The 25,106-nt window shown below is 37.7% G+C and overlaps 1 protein-coding gene and 1 long non-coding RNA gene across 4 annotated transcripts; one reads left to right on the forward strand and one right to left on the reverse strand.

Annotated features, from left to right (window-relative positions):
• Positions 1-11,433: 11,433 nt before the first annotated feature.
• Positions 11,434-18,085, forward strand: LOC122310812 (transcription factor MYB88-like). Of its 3 annotated transcripts, XM_043124965.1 has the most exons (13): positions 11,437-11,650; positions 11,867-12,305; positions 12,423-12,469; positions 12,559-12,618; positions 12,721-12,793; positions 13,076-13,131; positions 13,228-13,407; positions 13,495-13,664; positions 13,874-14,019; positions 14,333-14,475; positions 14,591-14,808; positions 14,921-15,066; positions 17,363-18,085. In XM_043124965.1, the coding sequence occupies exons 2-13, from the start codon at positions 12,216-12,218 to the stop codon at positions 17,471-17,473; spliced, it is 1,440 nt and encodes a 479-aa protein (XP_042980899.1). In that variant the 5' UTR covers positions 11,437-11,650; positions 11,867-12,215; the 3' UTR covers positions 17,474-18,085. The 3 variants fall into 3 exon arrangements, with proteins under 3 accessions (XP_042980901.1, XP_042980899.1, XP_042980900.1); XM_043124966.1 differs by having other exon boundaries at positions 11,438-12,305; positions 12,562-12,618; XM_043124967.1 differs by lacking the exons at positions 14,591-14,808; positions 14,921-15,066; positions 17,363-18,085 and having other exon boundaries at positions 11,434-12,305; positions 12,562-12,618; positions 14,333-14,479.
• Positions 13,285-18,717, reverse strand: LOC122310813. The gene is made up of 3 exons (XR_006242690.1): positions 18,445-18,717; positions 18,091-18,142; positions 13,285-13,700 (listed from the first exon to the last, which is right to left on the reverse strand). It is a non-coding gene; the product is annotated as an uncharacterized LOC122310813 (long non-coding RNA).
• Positions 18,718-25,106: the final 6,389 nt, after the last annotated feature.

The following is a 25,106-nucleotide window of genomic DNA, read 5'->3' on the forward strand; positions in this document are numbered from 1 at the left end:
CAAATAATTCATATTTCAATAAGAATGACGAGAATCACTTCCTGCTCATTTAACATGCAAAGTGGGTCTTGCGACCTCACATCTCATAATATAAAAAAAATATAGTTACAAGTATAATTATGTATTAATCTGTGTATTAATGTAATGTGATTAGTTAAAAAGTAAATTTTATTAAAAATAGTATTAATTTAAATTTTAAGTATGAATAAATTAATATTAATATATAAATTAATACGTAATTATACTTATATATAACAAAACTCTATAATATAATATCATCTGTAGCTTTCAATAGTCAAGTCAAAAATTAGTTTTCTAATATTTACACTGACACTGTCCCAAGTTTCGCTAATACCACGTTCAAGTTAGCCTTTGCTTCCCCCTTAAATAAAATGGGCCCCATGTCTGAGCTAATAGATGAAGCCCATATAAATTTTCTATAAGCGCTGAGATTGGACGTGACGACGCGCCTCTCTGGCCCATTTTACCTCTGAAACCTTTTTTTTTTTTTTCTTTTTCTTTTTAAAAGAAAACCTAATGAATCTGTAGGGTTATCTTCTTTAATAATTATTTCATGGGGGGAAGGAGGGGAAGGGTGGTTTGGCAATATAGAAAATTGGGTGGCTCTACGGTTACTGCTGGGAGCTCCTACTAGTAAATTTCATGTGTGTTCTTTCTTTACTTTTTTTTTTCACATGCATTTTGTAACACTTTTAAATATATTTTTTTAAAAAATTTATAATACTATTAAAAAAAGCTCCTTAATAACTAAGTAAAAAAAAAAAAAAAAAATTCTAGCGGGAAGACTAGCATTTTCCTATAAAATTTGTTCCAAACCAAACATAATAAAAAATACCAATAATTAATCAACTTTGAATTAATATTGCATGTCTATTATATTCAGAATTATTAATAATTTTTTATATTTTTATGGAGATCTATATGTTTTATGATACAGAAATAGCAAATGATCAAAAGATAGTTCTATTTTACAAAGTTTTCCCAAATAAATTTTGTGGTTTGCCAAACAAGCATAAAAGAATCGGTCCATTCCAGCCTAGTAAACTAAGGAATGTCCCTTTCTTTTCTCTGTCTCTTTTTTTGGGGTCGTGGTTGATGGCCTGTAAAGGGGGCAGTTTGAGGACGCCATAATAACATGTCACGTACACCTGCCACCGCCTGGGGTTGAAACTTGAAACCCCTGGCTCCTGATCTGCCATCTAGTTTTAGCTAGAAAGCCAATGAGAAACAAAAATGTGGCATGCAGGGAAGAGGAAAAGCACATTATCACGAGCTCTCGCAACTTTGTTCTGCGACTACTGAGATCGAGCTCCTTTCCCTGGCCGGGGTCCCATGAATGGGGGAGGGGGTTTAATTGAAAGGCATGAACTTCAGATAGAAACCCATTTAAAACCTCAATCAAAGCCTATCTATCTACTTCAGTTATATAAACATTATGATATGTATGGAGCGCAATGGTTTTTACGTCACAGAATCTGACAAAAAACTTATGAAGTTTTAGTACTGTAAAGTGTGCTATCATCCAATACAGCTAATTTTCTCATCCTTGTGTGCCCTACCACTGTTTTTGCCTTCATTTGTATTTCCCTTCTCTCACTATATTTTGTTCACCACCCACAATGTGGTCGGACGTAGTAGTACTTTCCGTCCAAGCTGTGGGCCTCGAGTTAGGTGTATATCGCGCTCAAAGACACCTTCGCCGAAGTTTCTGAATGTGTTTGAGACGTTAGCATGATGGATAGCAGCTTAGGAGAAAAGATCTATTAAGTTCTGATCACACTTAAAAGGCTTGAAGCGACAAAGACGGACATGTAAACTGACATTTATAATATATTTTTTTTTATGAGAATAGCTACTGCCATAGAAATATCATCTCACAAAAGTAAATTTACAAATTAACATAGTTTCATATGATATATTAAATCTACTTTATAATAAAAATAATTTTATAATTTAACATATCACATTAAGTTAAGTTTGTAAATTTACTTTCGTGGAATCTCTATATAGTTAAAACATTTCTCATTGTGCAAGAACCATCTCCGTCATCTACCATCTTTGGGTTGGCTCACATAAAGCTAACACTTTCTTGATTCATTGAAAGAGTACTGTAATAAAAGATTAGATTGGAGATGTATTCATCTGAACATTCAAGTTCTCTACCCAAATTAGAATTGCAAAAAGGCATGGCTTTCCGCAATTCATAATCCACTCTCCTTTCTCTCTCTCTCTCTCATCTATGTTCATCCACAAGGAAATTTTGAAGGTGTGGAAATGGTACTAGAACTTCTTGGCCATCCACCCAGTTGAGATGTGGGGGGAGGGGGGTGCAGGGCAAGGAGCTGCAAGTTTGCGAGCTCGATGTAGCTAAGCGTTATCTCCTAATATGCAGTAACATAGTAGTTCCAATGGAAAGCTTATGTGATACTCACTTATTGGAGCATTGGCAATGGCCAAGCCAAATGCTGATATAAGTCTAAATTTTAGTTAGATATGAGAAAAAACTTTTACATTGACTAGCCAAAAGTCTAAATCTCAACACTTGAATTACAGTAAATTAAGAGAGCTCTCCATTGTTGGAGAGTTACTATTCAACCTCTATATATCTAATTATTTTGTTCTTTTATCAACCTCTTACTCTCTCTTTTATCACATTGAAATAAATTACTACATTGAAATAAATCATATAAGTACTATATTGAAATAAATTATCACATTTTATTTATGAGTGTATTTATAAAATATAAAAAATAATAATCAAATATTATTAAAATATATAATATTATATTATTATTTTACCTTTAAGATGGCTAGTCTAATATGGATATATTTAACTAAAAATTGATGTTATGGCCAAAAGGTAAGATTCTAGCTAAATTTTAGACTTGGCAATAGATAAGTCATTGCCAATGCTCACTTATATGATTCTCTTAATCTAAATATATGTCCCGAATTGCTATAAAATCCTTTTTAAGAAAGTGAGATGTAGAAATCATCAGTTCGTCACTAACGTTGTAAAATACTCTCGATCGACTAGAAAAATTGAAAACTGTACCCTACTGAACGTTTTTCTCACTAAACAAGAGTATGTGACAACTAATTCAAGACCTCGATTCATACATACACAAATAACTGAAAGTAAAATGGAATATAACTCGTGCCCTTTTTCTTTCTTTCTTTCCTTCCTGGTAAGGGAACCCTGGACCCGCTTCTTCTCAATGCTAATGATTTAAGCAAATATTGTTACAGATCGAACGGTTGGGATAAGCTCCTTGCTGCTTGACTGACATATCGTGCAAGTCCCATGCTTGGGAAACTTTGCTCATTAATACTTATGGTAGTCATCCCCACATGACACTCTAACTCGGGCAGAGCAAAAGAAAAGGAGAGAAATGGACCAACCTCAACTCATAAAAAGGAACTGAAGCTGGGGTTTCTGGTTTACAGGGACTTTTGACCGCCTTGCTGTAATTCTCTTCTTTCTCTGTCAGTTGTTTATTCTGTTTCCTCAGAAAAAGCAAAACAAGAGGAAGTGTGGGTTTGGGGGGAATTAACTATTAAAGATCAGTGAAAGAGGAGGAGGTGATGTCAAGTCACAAGGCAGAGGAGGTGATCTTTCCAGTTAGGTGAGTTAGCTAGCTCCTCTAAAAACGCAATATCTTTATTGAAAGATGATAAAGAGATAGACCCATGACATTTAGTAATGACAGAATGTGATTCATCCCTGAGTTCCCTTAGCCACTTTGCAGGTTCTGCTGTAAGGTCCCGTACCCCCTCCCCATTCCTATGTGAGTAGTCCATTCAAAGGGCCATAACGATATATATGAACTTGTGTATGAATGTAACAGTACTACCTTCTCATCACACGAGCAGGGAGTGGCTGTGTATGAATTATGAAAGACTCTCCATTTTGATCTGAATTAATATTGTTCTCTACCATTCAAATATTGGAATATTGGGCAAAAGTAGACGATATAACACAATTTTGACTATCACATCTTAACAGATAGAGCACATTGCAATTGTTTTTTTTTTTTTTTGTGCGCTTGAGAATATTATGTGTCAATATAATCGATAGTTTGGGATGTAAAATGTAAAATGATTGGAGGATGAAAAATGTAACAAGGAATCCCTATTGCAAGTCAAGAGATGCCACTATCGACCTTGTGGTCTGTTACTTGCTTATTAATTTGGCTGGTTTGGCGATTTCGGTTGCTACAGAATTTTCAGCTGCAGAAACTTCTAGCTTCATTACATGAGAAGGATTCTCTCATGTGTAAATAATTCGATTTTGGTACATTGGTACTGATTTTGTTTGAATGATCCATGATCTACAGCCGATACTTGTCCATTCTGAAGCAGTACTGGAGAATTGATCAAAACCCTATTCAATGTGTTTAAGGGGATCCGATTCATGAAGTGGTACTGGCCGTGTCCCATGATTAATGATAGGACATTTTCTGTCTTCGTTAACAGGGCTTCAGCAGTCTTGACAACAAAATCCTTAGGGGGCCTGCAAATTTAAATTCTACTTAATCCTAATAGTACTTATCATTCCAACATGTCAGAAAGCAGCGTGGTCACACAAACATCGCCAAAACAATATGCTGTTTATATTTGAGAATGCTGTTCCAAAACCCTAATTTAGGTACCACAAAAGAAACACACCCAGTGCATTATATCGAATATCAAATTCAATTAAGATGTTTTTCATTATAAGTCAAATGCTATTTTTGACCCGCCGGCGCGCGCCATTGCTTAAAAGTAGGATAGACACAATCACTAATCTGCAGCTATATATATATGAGCAATCATGAAAATATAAATAAAACTTTTTAATGAGAGTGATGATAAACATGGGAATCTTATAAACTAAAAAGGGACACAGCAATAAGAGCCAAACTATGGGAATATAAGAGGAGGAGGAGGGCATAGGATTCCCAAAAACTTTCTCTTTAACAAGAGCGTGCTTTGTAGAAAAGATAGGGAGAGAAAGTGGGGGAAGTAAAAATCCGCAACTCGGTCTTAAAAAGGTGGCTCTCATACCCAAAATGGGGGGTGCCCACACTTACAGATGTAGGAATCCCAAGCAAGAGAGCCCCAACATTCACATAAAGCTAAAAATAGATGCAAATATTATTACATAAGCTCCAGTGTTTGTTCCGCACGTGGGTCCTTTACGTTCCTCTTTTACATGGGATCAGTCAAGGAATATTTTCCCACTCATAAAATTATACTTGAATAAAAACAACTTTGTCATTTCACAAAAGAAAAAAGGACCAGGAAAAAGAATAAAGAGCTAAAACATATATGCTAGCTAGCTGCATGCATTTTAATTCATATATATTAGTTAAAACTGCTTCACCTTCATCTATTAGAATTCGATCGATCCATTGCCTTAATATCTTGAGAAATACAAACTAGAAAAGACTCAGAAATTATATATATATATATATATATATATATATTTCTCTGTGTTTGTTCATATATATTTTCTAGTAAAGATAGTGGCAGCTAGCTCAACTTTATAGTATTTCATAAAAATTGAAATGAGCAACGAGGAAAACGCATATATATAGCTAGAAAGCGGGCTGTACTCGATCAAGCTTTGTTTTGTTTTTCTAGTAAATATTTGATCATGTCCTACGTACATCAAACTTTATTTAGTAGGGGAAAATACTCTTTATCTTTTTCGGCCTTTTTTTCGATCTTGTTGTCTTCTATTAATTTGACAAGTCCAACTTAAATTAGTTTAAAAGATCATACATATACGACTAGGAGCGCTTAACATGCAAGCTGCCCAATTGGGCCCTCTAGATAGAAAGCAAAGAAAGGATTACTCTTTATTAAAAACAGCTTATCAAAGTATATTAGGAGACAGAGCACAAAAAACAAGACCAATTAATTATATCATGTACTTAGGATAAAATTGAATAGATTTTGCATTGTATTCTATTGAAAAGGCAGTTCGCCAGAAAAGTTGTCCCAGACAACTCACTTTTCTTCCGGAAAATATTGAGATTAATTAGTTATAATGAGGTAAAACATGGAGTTTGAATGTAAAATCATTATTCTAACTCATGACTGGTCAGTTTAAGATTATCGATCATAATTACTTCAAACTTACCATTCCACATGATTTTATATTGAAACTAGTAGATATATAGAACCGATCAGATTCTATATTTTTCATGATTAATAAAGGTAATCTTTTGTGGCCAAAGTTCTCTTTATTTCAAAATTTCTTTCTTTTGTTTTATTTTCTTGTCATATATGCCTCTTTATTCTCCTTTATTCTTCAAAATAAAGACCGAAAGATTTGATGTTGTCACTTTCGTACGTTAGAAGAAGGTAGCAAACTCTCAACTTTTTACTAAAATTACAACTTTTTCGACCACCATCCATACAAAGAGCGAATAATTAAAGAAGGTCGAATATCAGGAAACGTATCACAGATGTTGTCATAAAAAAACAATATTATAAGCGCAATCAAGGTAATTAAATTAAAGTACTAGTGTTGCAATATTGATCAATGAAAGCTAATAAAACGGAATTGATCATTCTTCTTCTTTCTTAATTTCTTTTTCTCTTTTATATAACTAAGATCAAGTAGTACTCATGACAGGTTTTCTTTTTACGTTATTTTTGCTTGTATATATAGTTATGGATAAAGATCGTCACGTAAAGTTGGTTTCCTGAAAAGAAAAGCAAATACAGTCACTATCTACACACATACGTGTACACACACATAAACATATATATATATACACTCTGTCAAACATACTTACATGCATACATACATACATGCATGCATCTGTGTGCATGAGGAATATGTATAGTATGATTATAAGACGTACATCTATAAAAGTAAATAAACATGCAATCAAGTTCCATCCGCGGGTAGAATGGCCGAGAGATCGAGACAAAAGTCTATGGATAATGGATCACCCGAATAGACCGAAAAAGGAAGGATATAATTATAAGACCATTGAATATTTAATCTCTAATCATTCTAATTTCCCTTTTGTTAGAAAGAGTGAGCTAGGGAGCTGATATCAGGAAAGAAAAAAGAGAAAAAAAGCCCGAGAGAGCGGAGACAACTAGCGCACCGTAATCGATTGGGAGTGGCCGCTCGGCTTGACATGATGAGGGGCTTATGAAAAGAAGATGCACAAGTGAAAAGAAGATGCATAAGCCCCACACCTTCTCATCAAATATCAATCTCTTTGGGAACTTGGGCCTCTCCACCAAGCGCTAGCAGCTCCACTAATATGATTATACCTTGTGGGTTTTTTTTTTTTTTTTGTTAATTTTGATTATTACTTTTGCATTAATAGTGCTGATGTATCTTACAGAATTGCATGCATGGTTGGGACTCCCTCAACATTGTGGCTTATACAACTCAGGCCAGCAACCCCATAATTATCGATCGTTGACGTCGGGTATATGTGTACGTATATATTTATCAAAACATGAATATATAATATATATGTATATATATATAATATTACTTGATCGAGCGCTCTCAATAATTAAGATAAGGAGAGTAAGTAAACATCAATAATGGCTTGTAAACAATTGTAAGAAAATGATCAGAAAGTAGTACCAATTGATGAAGAAAACGTATAATTAAAGAGCAACCACTAGCTCTCTCTTGATCACACTCAATTCTTTCGATCTTATTTATATATATCCTTAAATATTTCGTTGTGGCGTGTGGGGAACTGCCATTAGAACTAGCTAGGCCATTCAAATTATTCGCCTTCCAAAGTCCATTAAGCTGGCCATGGCATTGAAAGAGTTGTCAATCAGTCTGATACTTTGCAAAATTGCAAGGGATCCACCCCGGCCTACTCATGCCTTTAAATGAGCACGCAGAGAAACTTTTGAAAAATATTATATAAACAGTACCTTCTGGCCAAAACTTAACGTGATAGTTTGAAACTTCGGAACAATTAATGTTTCGATATTTGTTTTCAATCGAATCATGTATGATGTTTGCAATTTCAGTATCTATCTCTGTCCGAAAACGAAAGCATTCCACCCGTTTGAGTTGTCAAAAAACGTTTATATATATATATGTGTGTGTGTGTGTGTAACAATTTTCTTACCAAAGCATGATATGGGTCCCAATAGAACAGTAGACCGAATACTTTACCACTTGCAATTCGTCAAAAGACTACGAAAACGCGTTTAGAATTTAGAACTTACTAGCTTCCATATCCATCCTACAAACCAGTGACGACAAATAATTAAAAGATAGCCAAAGATTAAGGTTCTTGTTCAATCACTAGCCGAAAAATGACAAAGTTAAGGCATTTATATGCGGGGAGGCATCATTTTTTTCATATATATTTAAAAAAAGGAATTTCTTTTTTTGAAAATAAGGGGTTCGTGGGGTTTGAACTTTTAAAAGTATTTGGGGGTGTGGCAAATTAAATTAGCTTTTGCTGCATAGGGTTCCACAAGGTCGGTCTTTTTCTGGGTCTTCTTGCTCTTTGATGGCTGCTTCTGTGGGACAAATATCACCGACCCACTCAGCCTCCTCCACAATTCCTCCTCCAGCTCTTTCCCCTAGCTATTCCCCTAACCCTCCTCCATATCTACCATTTCTACATCCCCACTTTACTGCACGAACATTTTCCTTTTAAGATTCCCCTCTCCAAAAAGCATATATATAAATATTATATATGTTAATAATATTGGTGCTGCATGTAAATATTCAAACTGATGATCATCTCTTTGGAAATGGTACACAAAGACTAGCAAATTATAAAAAAGATAAGGTTTTATTACTTGAATCCATAGCTAGCTCCATTTTTGGCGGGAGATTTCGCTGTCAAGAAAGTGACCAATGAGACAGCCATTTGTAGTTTATTGCCATTTGAAGGGGATCCCCCACACGCCATTTCCAGTTTTCAAAAGCTTGACAAGATTGATCCTTCTCTTTAATTTCTTTAGTGCCGCGTGGCTGATGCTTGTCTAGTCCACCTGGCACCCCCAACTCAACTGGTAGGTAAAACCGTTTGGTTAAGAAAAGATTACATACATGTGAGAATTTGAAAGTAGGAGACAACAGTACTACTACTAGATAACTATTATAGCATTGAAGTACTTGTTGGCTAAGATAGGCTTAGAACCCTGCAAACTATGAAGTGGTTGTAGGTTTAGGTGGCTAATTGATCATCTCATTAAGTTTTGTTTTTTATTCTTTTATTTTATATTATTTTTAACATATATATATGTATATATATATATTGCTGATCATGACTGAATGTAGCATACTGGCTGAAGTGATCAAAAGGAATAGTCTATTACTAAGAGAAAAATATCTCTAATTAACGTCATCGATCGGGGCGGCTAGGTTTTGGCCCACAAACATGTTTTAAATTCAATACGTTGAAAAATAAAATTAGTCGTACTAGGGTTAGGTTTGGGTCACTTCAATGAGACACAATATATATATATATATATATAAATGAGATCGAGGTTTATTAATTAATTTTCGAGTGATTACTTTGAATTCATTGTTAAATTAATGCTAGTACTGATTTTTGTCATTTGTGCATGTTAATGGACCAAACAATATTTCCACAAACGCTCATGATGTTTTGTTTAATTTTGGGGCTCTTAATTAAATTAATATTGAGTTCTTTTACTAAATATCTTCATATTTTCCTTGCTATACATTAATTGTGCATATATATTAAATGGCATGCAGCGTTTTTTACTCACTCGCCAACACCTTCATGTGTTAATTGGTAATAATTAATAGGCTAGACTTTTGGAAAGAATTGATCGATTTGATAAAAATCAATCCCTTTAGAATTAATTCACCAGATTAGATGTTGTCTTTTTGACTTTTGTGTTTGCCATTAAATATATCAATTAATTAGAGATCGATTAGATTGTCATAAAGATAATTTCTTAACTTAATATATAATACAAAATTAAGAACAACTCATTTGGAAAGCTTTTATATCAATAGTGTATTGGATGTATAAAAAATAAAACTTCGTATAAGAATAATGTTATTTTTTTTTCTATTTTGTGAATTCATTTTAATTGCTCATGTATTTAATTTTTTTAATTTTTTAATTTATTAATTAAATAAATGACTATTAGCGTATTAATATATATTTAAAAATATTAAAAAAATATAAGTTAAAAAAATAAATTTTGCCTAAGGCACAGCTGCTGGCGGCCTAGCAACACTTCAATGTCTTCATACTTCCAAAAACTCGAACTTTCAAAACTCGAATTGAGGTCACATTTCCACGCACGTACGTACAGGCGCATGATGGAAGATGACAATAAGCGCCCAGAGAGAGCTTCGCACATTGGACTGTGGATAAACCCAACCTTCCTAGCCACCTCCTCATACAATTACGTGGCATACACTCTCCAATCAAACTGAGTGCTTTTTGCCGCTGCCAGACATGATCCACTCACATCCTCCCCAATTACGACAGAGCGTGATCATCACGGTCTACAAGACACGTGGGGGGCCAGCACAGTAAAAATGGAACCTGTGGACATGCATGATCCACTGGCTGGATGCACGGTTGAGGATCCAAAACAAGCATTGAATTGAAATGGAAATATTGAGCTGTGAATCGAAAGTTAGGTCACGAACATCATCACCTCCCTTTAAAACACACACCATTCAAATTATATGAGAAATAAGCTCTAATTCACAGCAAGCAATTCTATATATAATTGTAAACTATGTAAATACTATACAATTACTTTTAAATTTAAAAAAAAGTGACGTATACTATTAAAAAATTAATCTTTATTTATGTGAGTCTCGTATATATATATATTTTTTTAAAATAATTATGCAATGTTTACGTACTCATAACTACAACCATCATTTCTCAGTTAATAAATAAGCATATTTTAAGAGTCAAGTGTCCATATTTCAATTGGATTGAGTGGTCCTACACTTTTGAGTTGTTTAGTTTGACAAGTAGGTAGGTATCACTCCATTTCGAAGTATACAAGTAACAACATGGTGAATAAATGTGCATAACTTTAGCCTTATTTGTATTGTAATAAATGGTATCAAAATCAAACTGACTAAAACTATAAAACTTATGTCGTATTGCATATGATAAGATGATCATATGATTTTGACAATATACCTATCAACTATATAGATATATTTGTTATTAATAATAAGGATTGGATTTCCCTCCTTCAATAAATAAATAAAAAAGAAGCAAAAAACAGTGAAAATGAAAGCTATATTTTACCACTGTTATGTGCAAGGTGGGGAATAGGACACTTCACCATCATCCATTGACGTGAACTCATGGAATTCAGCAATAGTTTTTTCAAACTTGCCCTCATGCCCGCGCACTAAAGAAAGGATCCGTTGATTTAAATTATTATTCTTTTTACTCTTCGAGAAAATAAAAAATAAGAAGAAAAAATAAACCCTGTCCCTCCCTGCAAGTGTGTGTGTATGCGTTTGAAAAAGCTTCGAGAGTGAGAGAAATGATTAGGAGCAGACATATCATCGGTTCATTCGTCCCCATCTCCACAAATTCTGATCTCTCTGCACAGTCACTCTCCAAACTTTGCAGAAAACACACCCACATCGTATCTTGGCGAGTTTGTCTCCGTAAGTTTGGGTTCCTTAAGATCCTTTTTCTCTTATACATACGCGTATTCGAAAAACGGTTTCTCGGATTTCGAGAAACAAGTAAAAAGCTTCTCATGGCCATTTTGGATCCGATCTTAAGTACATAATTATTCCATTTTTTCCACTACTGGGTGGTATTTATCGTACTCTCTCTGTTTTTTGTCTTTCTGATTTATGGGGTTGTGATTTTGGTAGAATCCAGGAAATAGCGAGAACAAAGGTGGACTGAAAAGTTAGAATCCAAGGCAATTTTTTAGAGTGTGTAAGGGGTGGTATATAGCTTTTGAGTGAGCCTTGTGATTGTGCTTACGGCTCCGTTTGAACCAAACAGTATCCGTAAAGATAAGAAAGGGAAGAAGAAAGAAAGAGAGAGGGAAACGGTGGTGCCTTTTTGCGATTTTCTTTGTGGGGTTTTTTAATTTTTGAAAAAGAAATTAATGGTATATTACTGTGACGCCAAAAAGGATTTGGCTTTAGCATGCAAGTTGGGTTTCAATAAAGAGGAAGAGAGAGCGTCCGAGGAAGAAAGCAGAACCACTAAACAATGCAAGAGATGAATAAGAAAACGAAGAAGCCGCTGGCAAACGAAGATTCCAAGAAGAAGGAGCGCCACATTGTTACGTGGACTCAAGAGGTTCTCCTTTTCTTTATCTCCTTCATTTGTTCTCTCCCTCTCTCTCTGTTCATGTTATCCATTTTAAATCATTTTTCTTCTCTGGTTCTGATAAATATAAGGTTATGTGAGTTTCAGGAGGATGATATACTCCGCGAGCAAATTAGCCTTCATGGAACGGAAAAGTACAGATTTCGTTCCATTTATCTTTGTTTTTCCTTTAAAAGAAGGACCTTGAAGCGATTTAACCTGATTATTTTAATCTATGTTAAAGCAGTTGGGCGATTATTGCATCCAAATTCGGGGATAAAACAACGAGGCAGTGCAGAAGAAGGTTAGTTTCGATTGATATTGTCCGTCCAACTATTTTTGAATTTGTACTAAAACTCTTGTATTTTTTTCACTACTAACTTATCTTATATGTGATATATTGCAGGTGGTACACATACTTGAATTCTGATTTCAAGAAAGGGGGTTGGTCGCCGGAGGAAGACATTCTCTTATGCGAGGTACTTGATGTTTCTTTTTTGAAAGTACTACGATGTCATACTTGTGCATCTCTAATGATGAATATCTATATCTTTAAGATTTCAGAGCATATTTTACTTTCTTTCAGTATGGTTGTGACTTGTGAGACGGTTTGCCAGTACCATCACATACAAGATCATTTACTGTCTTTTCAGCTTCTCAGAGGCTAAGCAGAAATATACCCACAACTGTTTTTTCGTATAGATAAGCATTAAGCCATTGTTGGATGTGGCTATGATCTAAGGACTCACTGTGATCTGCAGGCTCAAAAGATATTTGGTAACAGATGGACTGAAATTGCGAAGGTGGTTTCAGGCAGGTACATAAGATTGCTTCCTCGCTATGTGCAGTCAAAATATTTTTCTCCTATTGAGGGAAATAAAACTAAGTTTTACTTCTCATCCTGCTTATGCAGAACGGATAATGCTGTGAAAAACCGTTTCTCCACCCTGTGCAAGAAGAGAGCAAAGTATGAAGCCCTAGCAAAAGAGAATGCTTGTTCATATATCAATTCAAACAACAAGAGGGTCATACCCCAAAATGGGTCCAACACAGATGGAGTTTCAGAGACTGCAGAACCTATAAAGAAGATGAGGTACAGTAAACGTTGAGTGTTTATGAACAAATGTCATTCACATTTTTGCTTAACATGGTGTATGACTCATTTCTTTTTGCCATCCAGGAGGACCTACATCCCTGATCTCACAGAAAATTACAACTTAAGAGACAGATCACATAAACAATGTGGAACAACGAATCAGCAGCTGAGAGCTCCTTTTGCTGTACTGGTTCAGAACATCCACAATGTTAATAACTTGCCAGCAGAACATCAAGTCAACAATGCCAAGGATGGTAATTCACCTCACAGAAAACCTGAGATTGAAAAACCTGAGAAAATCTAAGAAGCACATTAGGAGAGAGTACGAGAATAGGGCCTCATTTTTTCAATCTGATAAACATGATGTTGGTCTATTTTTCCCGATGCTAATTCTGTTTTCTGTTGGTTATTTGTTTTCCTTTTATCGAATTTTAATCTCACTCTTCCAATTATCCGAAAGCAGATCAGAATGACAAGATTCAGAGTACATTTCTCAAAAAAGATGACCCAAAGATAATCGCTTTGATGCAACAAGCAGAATTGCTCAGCTCACTTGCTCTAAAAGTTAATACAGAGAATACAGACCATAGTTTTGAAAATGCTTGGAAGGTTAGAACTTTGATTGAGTTTCAGCTATTAGCTTCCAAAGTTATTCTCTAGTAATGGTCCACTAAAGGTGGTAACAATATTATAGTTCATATGGTTCACATGCATAGGATTTACTTCGACAAATAAATGCATTTTTTCCACTCATACGGCCCAAAACATTCTACATGTATGTGCTTGAAAAATATTTTTAAAAGAATGATGTATATGCCCTTAGTCTTTTGAGTATTCTATATGTACTCCTTAGAGCAGAGCTTTAAATATGACGCAGACTGGTTTCATATTCTCTGATATTCATCAAATGTATAATTTTCAGGTTCTTCAAGATTTCCTGAATAGAAGTAAAGAAAGTGACATCCTCAATTATAGAATCCCTGATATTGATCTTCATCTTGAAGACATCAAAGATTTGGTAGAGGACTTGAGGAGTAGTGATGAGGAAAGCCAACCGTCTTGGAGGTAATATATGGTGTAGATTAAATTCAAATTTATGAAGGATATGTTTTATTTTCAGGTTGAATGACTTGAGAAGGTTTTCCTCCCTAACGTCTAGTGGTTTATCATAATAATTTAGGGAACCTGATCTGTATGAGGAGTCTCCTGGCAGCTCTGAATACAGTACAGGATCGACTCTCCTGTCACACGTGGCCGAAAACAAAATGGAACAACCACAAGCTGACATAGGTTCACTGCATCAGGATATTGCTAGGTCGCAATCAATTCATATTGGAGATCAAAAGGATGTTGGTGAATGCCAAAGGGGGATGATTTCTGATGCAACCACAAAGCAAGGTAATGAAATCTTACTCTGGATACAAGGGCCTATCAGATTTTTTTTTTCTTACTATTTTTCTCATTTCCCCACTGAATTAGAACTACTGATAAAAGATCTAACTCCTTACAGGGATTTTCATGTCTTGTGATGAACGACCAATTAATGACGGACTTGTTTCTGCCCCATCAAGTACAGAGTTTGGTTCGCCTCTCCAAGTAACCCCACTATTCAGATCATTAGCAGCAGGAATCCCCAGCCCAAAATTTTCAGAAAGTGTAAGTTACTAGACAACTTTGATTCTACTGATAAAAAATCATTTAGTATAATATTTTATTGTAGCAGCAAATAAGTCTCAATAATTTAAGTCACCAGAAGTTGCAAAGTTCTAAACCATCAAGCCAACTGCCAGCAAAAATTGCAGTGCTAGTCACTGTTTGGGACTCACTGCCTCATTGACTGGTAGCGTTAGTGCTTTGAAGTGGAAGAGGAGGTCAGTGCGTCTACTGATTATCATCTCAATGGCAGCTTAGAGTCCCAATTCAGACATAATATAAAATTTAAATAAGGAACTAGTCAGGATTTGAGTTGTTTTAAAATTTAAAACAAGGAACTAGTCCCAATTCAGACATAATTTTAAATTTAAACAAGGAAAATGGCCTGTGGGATGGCTAGGGGGATTAAAGGGGCAGTGGGTGGAGTACATGGGGAGGGATTCACATAATGGGTGCTTTCCACAATATTGTGAGAGGCAGCCCAGCTAGCAAGGTTGTGTAATGCATAGTCGGTACTTTAGTGGAGCATAGTTATTAACCAAGTGGAATAGGATTTAGGACTCATTATTGGCAAAACAGTTCAGACAAGCTGTATCTGTTGTCAAGTCAATGGTAGTATGGTAGTGGAATTAGAGACTGATAATGGTTAGAATTTGCAAATGCAAACCATCAACCACAAGTAGAACTCAAGATTTACTGATGATCAAGCCAACACCAGGACTATGAACCCAGTATTATTAGTAGTAGCAGTAGTTGATACTATGATTTAATTAAATTATAATGAAGCCAATAATAGTAGTGTAGCAGCAACATTTGTTACCATTTCAGTATAGTGAAAAGCTTACTACTTGTAAAATAGTATACTGAAAGGTTTACTTCCAAGGCTGACAAAGTTCAATCTGATCAAGTTTTGAAACTATAGGGGTTAAGCACTTGGGCAGATGTTGTTCCTAACAGAGAACAATCGCACCCCCGGGGGGGGGGGTGTATTTTATTTTATAAAATTGTGAGCAAGTTACTTATCCAACTGCAGAGAGAGAGAGAGAGAGGAGGGGAGAAAATACACGAAAGAGAAATTTGGAATATAAGGGACCATCTTTGCAAAAATGAACTTAACTAAGAACTCATTATCTCTCGGTGACTTGGGTGAACTAAAACCACTACAGTCGCTATCTTTGTTCTCTCTCCTTGGCAACAGTCTTTGATAAAAACTAGATCAACATAAATGTAGGTGATCAGAGATTCCAGTTGCTGCCAAGTCAGATTGTATATCATGTTATTAAATCTAAAAAGTGTAGTAGGATATATAGGCATGCTGAGATGACCCAACCAAACATAGAAATAAAAACGAGGTTGACAAAATTTCATAGAGGCTGCCTGTTAATTACCCAAGACTACAGATCCTGTTGACAAATATAAACAAGAACTACAGAACCATGTCCAATACTTTGAAGTGCCATTATGCTTTCATTACTTTGGATTATTGTAGTGATGAAAAGTGCAAAAAAAGATAAAAATAGAAAAAAAGAAAACATTGTAAAACACAGCTAGTCTAATAAACTCCACCCCAGGCCTCAAAACTAAAATCTTACAAACTTTGTCTCTCCTACTATAATCATTGTAGAGAATCTTACAAGTCAGCTTATTTAATTATTATGTATCTTCGTCTATATTTATCTCTTGTAGCCATAACTCTACTTTTATTTCACATATTCAACTTTACCACTGTCTATTGTCTAATACAAAATCAAGCAAATATTACACATGGCATGGTTGCATGATATTATGAAGCAGAATACCATGACGAAAACTTAAGTTTATATATCCAAATAACTGAGAAAACACTCAAGTGTTTGGAGGGGTTATCACTACTATTGAAACTTTTATCTTAACGTGATATCCTGACTACACATGCAGATATGTGAAGAAGCTTGGTTGAGCCAAGCAGCATCCTAGATGTTGCCTTGAATTAATTAGTCTACTGCCCAACAACGTAATGCTGAGAAGATTATCTGTTGTGTAAATTTAGCTAAAGCTTATCCCCCCCTTCCTCCTGGGTAACTTTTGTTACCCGCTAGTGTGTTAAGAAATGAAAAGATGTGGAACTTTATTAATGGGTCATTAGGAATTTAATGGTGCATGTTCTACCCCTTATGTGTATTGATAGTTTCCTTTGCTCTCACAATGTGGGGATAGATAACAGGAAACACTTGCTCTTATGATTTACTTCTATATAATTTTTGAAGGTCTCAAAATTTGATCAAAGACTGACCAGGGGATTTTGTTGCATTTTTCACAGGAAAGGAGCTTCCTACTAAAAACACTTGGAATGGAGTCCCCTTGCCCTGACCTAAGTACCAATCCTTCACAACCACCATCCTGCAAAAGAGCACTCCTCCATAGTTTATAATCAGCATCTCTAATATACCTCCCAATAGAAATTCTACATGGTCCAGGTCCTTCTGTTGAGTTCTTGCCTTCTCATTTGATTTCAGTTTCCTAGGATTGCAGCCATTTCGGCCTTGAATTTTACATAGGCATGTTGAGATCTGCATTCCAAAAACCCCAGATCTAGAATGTTATGGCGCAGTCTGCCATTCCCCAACACATCTAACGTGTTCTGCATTTTTTGTTCCCCACCAGATTTACTACCTTGATACTCACATAAACCCAGTGTGCTCGGTGTGCCATTTTTTTGTTTTTTCTTCTCGTTTTATATGGTTTTTGGGTGTTCCAGTTTTTGGTCTTGATTTATGATTTGTACAGAACCTGTTATATAATCCTTAGTCATTGAGGGTGTAAGTATATATCGGCAGCTCGCCTATATATGATGAAAGATATAGAGGAAAAAAGAAAGGAAAATTAACCAGTTGAAATGGATTCCCTTTTTGTTGTTTTTGGGTGTGCAAAGGGTATAGAATAAGGTTTTATTTATATTTTTTTCTTTTGTAATTTTTTCACCTGATTTCTGATGTAATGAAACTTAGTGTGAATGGATTGGAAATTCTGGTTTTGGTGTGCACATACCTCTTGTCCATTCTCTTCCCTTGAACTACTGCACGATCATATCTACAGAAATCTGTAAAAGAAAAGATGAGAATTAAGAGACATGCACATACAGCATCATCAAATACGAGTTTCAAATGTAAACTCCATTTTTGTTTTTGTAAAGAACAAGACTAACGAAAAGTAGATGACTTGTGATGTTTGAGATAGGAAACCACTGTTAACCATTCTATGGCATTATCGTCTACTCTCTCTCTCATTTCTACCAAAGACCAGAGGGTAAAACCAAACCAGAAAATTCATCTGAAAAAGAGAAGCAGAGATTGGAGAACAACAAAACTGAAGAGGGGAAACGTAGGAAGTGGAATTCCTTACTTACAGAGGGCAGAGTACCCTCAATTCTTGCCGGGGCGTGGCATTGGAGACACTCTGTGTTGTCTCTGAGTTTTCAACTGTGGAAAAGTGAGAAAGTCTTGGGGGACGAAGAATGGTTTAAAACGTAGGTAGTGGAAGAAACCAAGAAGGATCCATGGTGGTGATGGTGGGTAGACAGGTATAATTATGACGAAAGCAAAAGCAATTGATAAAAGTGGGGAGGGAACTCTCTACAAAATAAAGCGCACTCATTTGCTATTAACCTTCCCCTAAAAAAAACAACTTTATCGAAAGAAGGTGCCATTGATTATTCTTTTTGCCGCTTAATTTGCCATGCAAACTGGTTAGACATTAAGTTGAACTAGTAACGGGGGCATTGAATCTCATTAAAATCTCTTGCTTTTGTCCGAATAAAATACTTCTAATAATAATAATAGTAAGCCCAAACTTCTTCCCCTGCCTTCTAAGACAAGTGAAAGAGGGGAAAGAAAATTAAAAGTCCAATTATATCAACATTATTTAAGATTTTGTAACAGATTTGATAAATAAAGTAGTAGAAAATGCAAATCTCAATTCAAGGGTGAGTACCTCCTGAAGAAAATGAGAAGGAAATACATAAGATTTTAATCTTTTTCTATGATTTGATAACTAAGCAACATGGCTCTTACATACTGAGGTTCCCAATTTGGTGTTGAGTAATGTGGAGTCTGGTTCACACCGCTCGAGCGGAGTCATTGGCCGCTCGAGCGAAGTCAGGCAGAGTCGAACGCTCGATGTTGGCTCGACAGTGAGCTCGAGCAGGAGGAGTTCGCTCGAGCGGAGGCATTGGCCGCTCGAGCGAAATCAGGCAGAGTCGAACGCTCGACGTCAGCTCGACAGTGGGCTCGAGCGGGATGCGGAAGGGAAGTTCGCTCGACGCGCGCTCGACACGCCGCTCGAGCGAACATGCGTTTTAGGGATTCCGCCGTTTGAACTATATATATGATTTTTGCCTCTTTTGTCTGCAACAGAGCAGCTACGAAAACACTGTGGATGAACAGTGTTGTGACCCATCTTGTAGTGTGATTCCTCAATAATAAAAATCCTCTGCAGCTCCCGTGGACGTAGGCAATTTGCCGAACCACGTACATCTTGTGTCGTGTGTGATTGCGTGTGTGATCGTTTTCTCATTCGGTGTTATTTTTCAATTCATTGTCATCGTTTTTCACAACAATTGGTATCAAGAGCCAAGGTTCGGGTCTGAGGAGAAACGATGGCTGGAGATGAATTGAAGGTATCGGGGATCGAGAAGTTTGATGGCACGGATTTTGGATACTGGAGGATGCAGATAGAGGACTACCTCTATGGGAAGAAACTCCATCTTCCACTATTGGGGCAGCAACCGGAAAAGATGGATGATGCTAGTTGGAATCTGTTGGATCGACAGGTTCTGGGGGTTATTCGATTGACCCTGTCGAGATCCGTTGCACACAACGTCATCAAGGAGAAGACGACGGCGGATCTCATGGCGGCTTTGTCAGGTATGTATGAAAAGCCGTCAGCGAATAACAAGGTACATCTGATGAAAAAGTTATTCAATTTGAAAATGGCAGATAGTACGTCTGTTGCACAACATGTGAATGATTTTAATACTATCACAAATCAATTGTCGTCTGTTGAAATTGAATTTGATGATGAGATACGTGCACTGATACTATTGGCTTCATTGCCAAATAGTTGGGAAGTCATGAGAATGGCTGTTAGTAATTCTGCTGGTAAAAATAAACTGAAGTATGATGATATTCGTGATTTGATTTTGGCTGAGGAGGTGCGCAGGAAAGATTCAGGCGAGACCTCGGGTTTGAGTTCAGCCCTGAATGTTGAATCTCGAGGGAGATCACATGACAGGAATTCAAACAGAGGAAGATCAAAATCAAAGTATAGGGGCAAGAGCAAGTCGAGGCCTGGTCAGCAGGCAACTTGCTGGAATTGTGGCAAAGCTGGTCACATAAAGAAAAACTGCAAAAACCCCAAGAAGACGGAGAATGATAGTGCTAATGTGGTAACTGAAGAAGTACAGGATGCACTATTGCTTGCAGTTCATAGTCCAGTTGATGACTGGATACTGGATTCAGGGGCTTCCTTCCATACATCTTCCCACCGGGAACTAATGAGGAATTATGTTGCAGGTGATTTTGGGAAGGTATATTTGGCTGATGGTGAGGCTTTGAACGTAGTGGGGATGGGAGACATTGACATTGCACTCCCTGGCAAGAACAAATGGACCTTGCAAAAGGTCAGGCACATTCCTGAGTTGAAGAAGAACCTCATTTCTGTTGGGCAGCTTGATGAGTGTGGTCATTCAGTGGTGTTCTCAGATAGCACCTGGAAGGTCACAAAAGGGGCATTGGTACTAGCTCGGGGTAAGAAAACTGGTACACTTTATATGACTACTGGTTTAATTGACACTATTGCTACTACCGTTGCAGAGAGCACAGCAGATTTGTGGCATTGTAGGCTTGGCCATATGAGTCAGAAGGGCATGACGGAACTTCTGTCTAGAGGCAAGCTACCAGAACTGAAGACAGTTGATCTCGGTATGTGTGAGAGTTGTGTTATGGGGAAGCAAAAGAAGGTCAGCTTCTTGAAAAGTGGCAGGACGCCAAAGACAGGAAGACTTGATCTTGTGCACACAGATGTGTGGGGTCCTTCTCCAGTTGCATCTCTTGGAGGTTCTCGCTACTATGTTACGTTCATTGATGACCATAGTAGAAAGGTATGGATTTATTTTTTGAAACATAAATCTGAAGTATTTAATGTTTTCAAAATTTGGAAAGCCATGGTTGAGACAGAGACAGGCTTGAAACTGAAGTGTTTGAGGTCTGACAATGGTGGTGAGTATGTTGATGGCGGGTTCAAGGAGTACTGTGCAGCTCAGGGTATCAGAATGGAGAAGACCATTCCTGGGACACCACAGCAAAATGGAGTTGCTGAGCGTATGAACAGGACCATTAATGAGCGTGCTAGAAGCATGAGGTTGCACGCTGGACTACCACCCACTTTCTGGGCAGATGCAGCCAGCACTGCCGTTTATTTGATAAACAGAGGGCCATCAGTTCCACTGGATTGTGGATTGCCTGAGGAGGTTTGGAGCGGGAAAGAGGTTAAGTTTTCTCACCTTAAAACCTTTGGTTGTCTTTCTTATGTGCTTGTTGATTCTGATGCTCGCAGTAAGCTTGAGGCTAAGTCAAAGAAATGCTATTTCATTGGCTATGGAGACGAGGCATTTGGCTATCGTTTCTGGGATGATCAGGGTCGGAAAATCATAAGAAGCAGGAATGTGATTTTCAATGAGAAAATGATGTACAAGGATAAGTCGAGTACAGTTCCTGCAGTAGCTCCTCAGGAGTCCGAGTTTGTAGGATTGGATGACCTACCAGAGGTCACAGTGCAGTGTAGAGATGAGAGTGACGGGGAGAGTGGGTCCAGTACACCCATTCCTATTATTCCGCAGGCAGTTTCAGAACCGTCTACTCCTACAGTTGCAATTCGCAGGTCAGTTAGGACTATACGTCCCCCACAGCGTTTCTCACCTACTTTGAATTACATTCTGTTGACAGATGGTGGAGAACCGCAGAGTTATGAAGAAACCTTGCAAGATGAGAATTCTAGCAAGTGGGAGCTGGCCATGAAAGACGAGATGGATTCCTTGCTAGGGAATCAGACATGGGAGTTGACAGAACTTCCATCAGGGAAGAAGGCATTACACAACAAGTGGGTGTACCGGGTGAAAACTGAGCATGATGGCAGTAAGAGGTACAAGGCTAGACTTGTTGTAAAAGGCTTTCAGCAAAAGCAGGGTATTGACTACTCTGAGATCTTTTCTCCTGTGGTAAAGATCACAACTATCAGGATGGTACTGGCTATGGTTGCCACTGAAGATCTATTTCTTGAGCAGTTAGATGTGAAGACAGCCTTTCTTCATGGAGACCTTGAAGAAGACATCTACATGCACCAGCCTGAGGGGTTTGTGGTACAGGGAAAGGAAGGTTCAGTTTGCAGGCTGAAGAAGAGCTTGTATGGCCTGAAGCAAGCTCCTAGACAGTGGTACAAGAAATTTGACAACTTTATGCACAGTGCAGGGTATATTAGATGTCAGGCAGATCACTGTTGTTATGTCAGGCATTTTGACAATTCTTATATTATTTTGCTATTGTATGTGGATGACATGCTTATTGCAGGGGCTAGTATTGATGAGATCAATAATCTGAAGAAGCAGATGTCAGAGCACTTTGCAATGAAGGATTTGGGAGCTGCAAAACAAATCCTTGGCATGAGAATTGTCAGAGACAGAGTCAGAGGTACGTTGAGACTCTCACAGGCTGAGTATGTGAAAAAGGTACTCAGCAGGTTCAATATGGACAAGGCCAAACCAGTTGGCACACCCTTGGGAAGTCACTTCAGACTCAGCAAGAATCAGTCACCAGAGTCAGAGGAGGAACGAGATTACATGAGTAAGGTTCCTTATGCCTCAGCCATTGGTTCACTTATGTATGTTATGGTTTGTACAAGACCGGATATTGCCCATGCAGTGGGAGTTGTGAGTAGATACATGAGTAACCCAGGAAAGCAACATTGGGAAGCAGTGAAGTGGATTTTGAGGTACCTAAAGGGTTCCTCAGAAACCTGTTTATGTTTCTCTGGAGAGAGCTTGGAGGTGCAGGGCTATGTTGACGCTGATTTAGCTGGAGATATTGACAGTAGAAAGAGTACCACGGGCTTTGTTTATACACTTGGTGGTACTGCAGTGTCATGGGGTTCTAATTTACAGAAAACAGTTTCTTTGTCTACAACAGAAGCTGAGTATATTGCAGTGTCAGAGGCTGCAAAGGAGATGGTATGGCTACAAGGCTTCTTGGAAGAATTGGGTAAGAAGAATCAGAAAGGCACTCTCCACAGTGATAGTCAGAGTGCCATATTCCTTGCCAAGAATCCAGCATTCCATTCCAGGACCAAACACATTCAGATCAGGTATCACTTCATACGGTCATTGTTAGATGACGGACAGTTGTTACTTGAAAAGATATGTGGAAGCAAGAACCCTGCTGATATGTTGACAAAGGGTGTTACGCTTGAGAAACTGAAGTTGTGCGCAACTTCAGTTGGTCTTCTAAAATGAAGACAGGAGCAGTGAGTTGCAGAGGTGGAGGATATCATGTTTGAGGAAGACGGTGATACAGCGAGTGTACCAGTCTCCAAGTGGGAGAATTGTTGAGTAATGTGGAGTCTGGTTCACACCGCTCGAGCGGAGTCATTGGCCGCTCGAGCGAAGTCAGGCAGAGTCGAACGCTCGATGTTGGCTCGACAGTGAGCTCGAGCAGGAGGAGTTCGCTCGAGCGGAGGCATTGGCCGCTCGAGCGAAATCAGGCAGAGTCGAACGCTCGACGTCAGCTCGACAGTGGGCTCGAGCGGGATGCGGAAGGGAAGTTCGCTCGACGCGCGCTCGACACGCCGCTCGAGCGAACATGCGTTTTAGGGATTCCGCCGTTTGAACTATATATATGATTTTTGCCTCTTTTGTCTGCAACAGAGCAGCTACGAAAACACTGTGGATGAACAGTGTTGTGACCCATCTTGTAGTGTGATTCCTCAATAATAAAAATCCTCTGCAGCTCCCGTGGACGTAGGCAATTTGCCGAACCACGTACATCTTGTGTCGTGTGTGATTGCGTGTGTGATCGTTTTCTCATTCGGTGTTATTTTTCAATTCATTGTCATCGTTTTTCACAACATTTGGGGCTAACTAAAGTCTAAATCAAAAGAAAGGCTAAAATAAATATCAAGTCGTGGCCCAATATTAATTATAGACGTAACCACTAAAGAAAACACTACATGCAAAAGGAGCAAAAAGGTTGAGCCCATCGTAAGCCTGTTGGTCAATGCCCTCGACTAGCAGAACTCTCTTTTGTAAAATATCTTCCCAATAGCAAGTACAGCCTCCCACGACCTAAGTACTTCCTTCTTAGAATCCCTTTCTTCCTTCTCCATGCACGAACCCTTCTCATATTCGTTCTTGGTCTTCACTAGTCAACTGGTTATAGGACCCCCCTTTAGAGCACCTTGCCCATAAGGTGAGGATAGGTTTCTCTTAACTTCAAAAATTCATCCCATGATGTATCTTCTTCATTTTGTCCTTGCCAACGAACCAACACCTCAACCTTTGGGTAATTGTGGAGCTTCAGTAGTTGCCATTTTAGCACTTGTTCAGATTTAGGCTTCAAGATACCTAAAGAATCTACCGGTGGCATTGTTGGAACTACAATAACCCTAGATCCCAATTTCTTTTTTAACTAACACATGAAACATAGGGTGGATCCGCGAGAATGATGGTAGATCTAACCTATGTGCGTTGTAAGTTGTGCTTTGGTAACATTGATATTTGATCTCGTGTCTTCAAGGCAGTTTCTAGTGCTTCCAACTGGGGATGTTCCCAGTACATAGTTAATAATCCTCAGTGGTGGGAACCCATACAACACTTCAAATGGGGTAAGTTTGGTAGATAGGTGCTGAGTGGTGTTGTATCATCACTCGGCAAGGGGAATCCACCATGACCAGTCCTTGGGGCGGTCACTGGTGAAACACCTCAAATAATTCTCCAGATTCATGTTAATAGACTCGATTTG

This window comes from Carya illinoinensis, chromosome 5 (genome assembly GCF_018687715.1).
Source record: "Carya illinoinensis cultivar Pawnee chromosome 5, C.illinoinensisPawnee_v1, whole genome shotgun sequence".
NCBI classification, from domain to species: domain Eukaryota; kingdom Viridiplantae; phylum Streptophyta; class Magnoliopsida; order Fagales; family Juglandaceae; genus Carya; species Carya illinoinensis.

Excerpts from the sequence above, each read along its gene's own strand:
- LOC122310812 (XM_043124965.1), top strand. The coding sequence starts at position 12,216 with ATGCAAGAGATGAATAAGAAAACGAAGAAGCCGCTGGCAAACGAAGAT. Across the intron at positions 12,470-12,558 it reads AGCCTTCATGGAACGGAAAA|CAGTTGGGCGATTATTGCAT; the intron begins GTACAGATTTCG and ends TCTATGTTAAAG. Across the intron at positions 15,067-17,362 it reads GCCCAAAATTTTCAGAAAGT|GAAAGGAGCTTCCTACTAAA; the intron begins GTAAGTTACTAG and ends CATTTTTCACAG.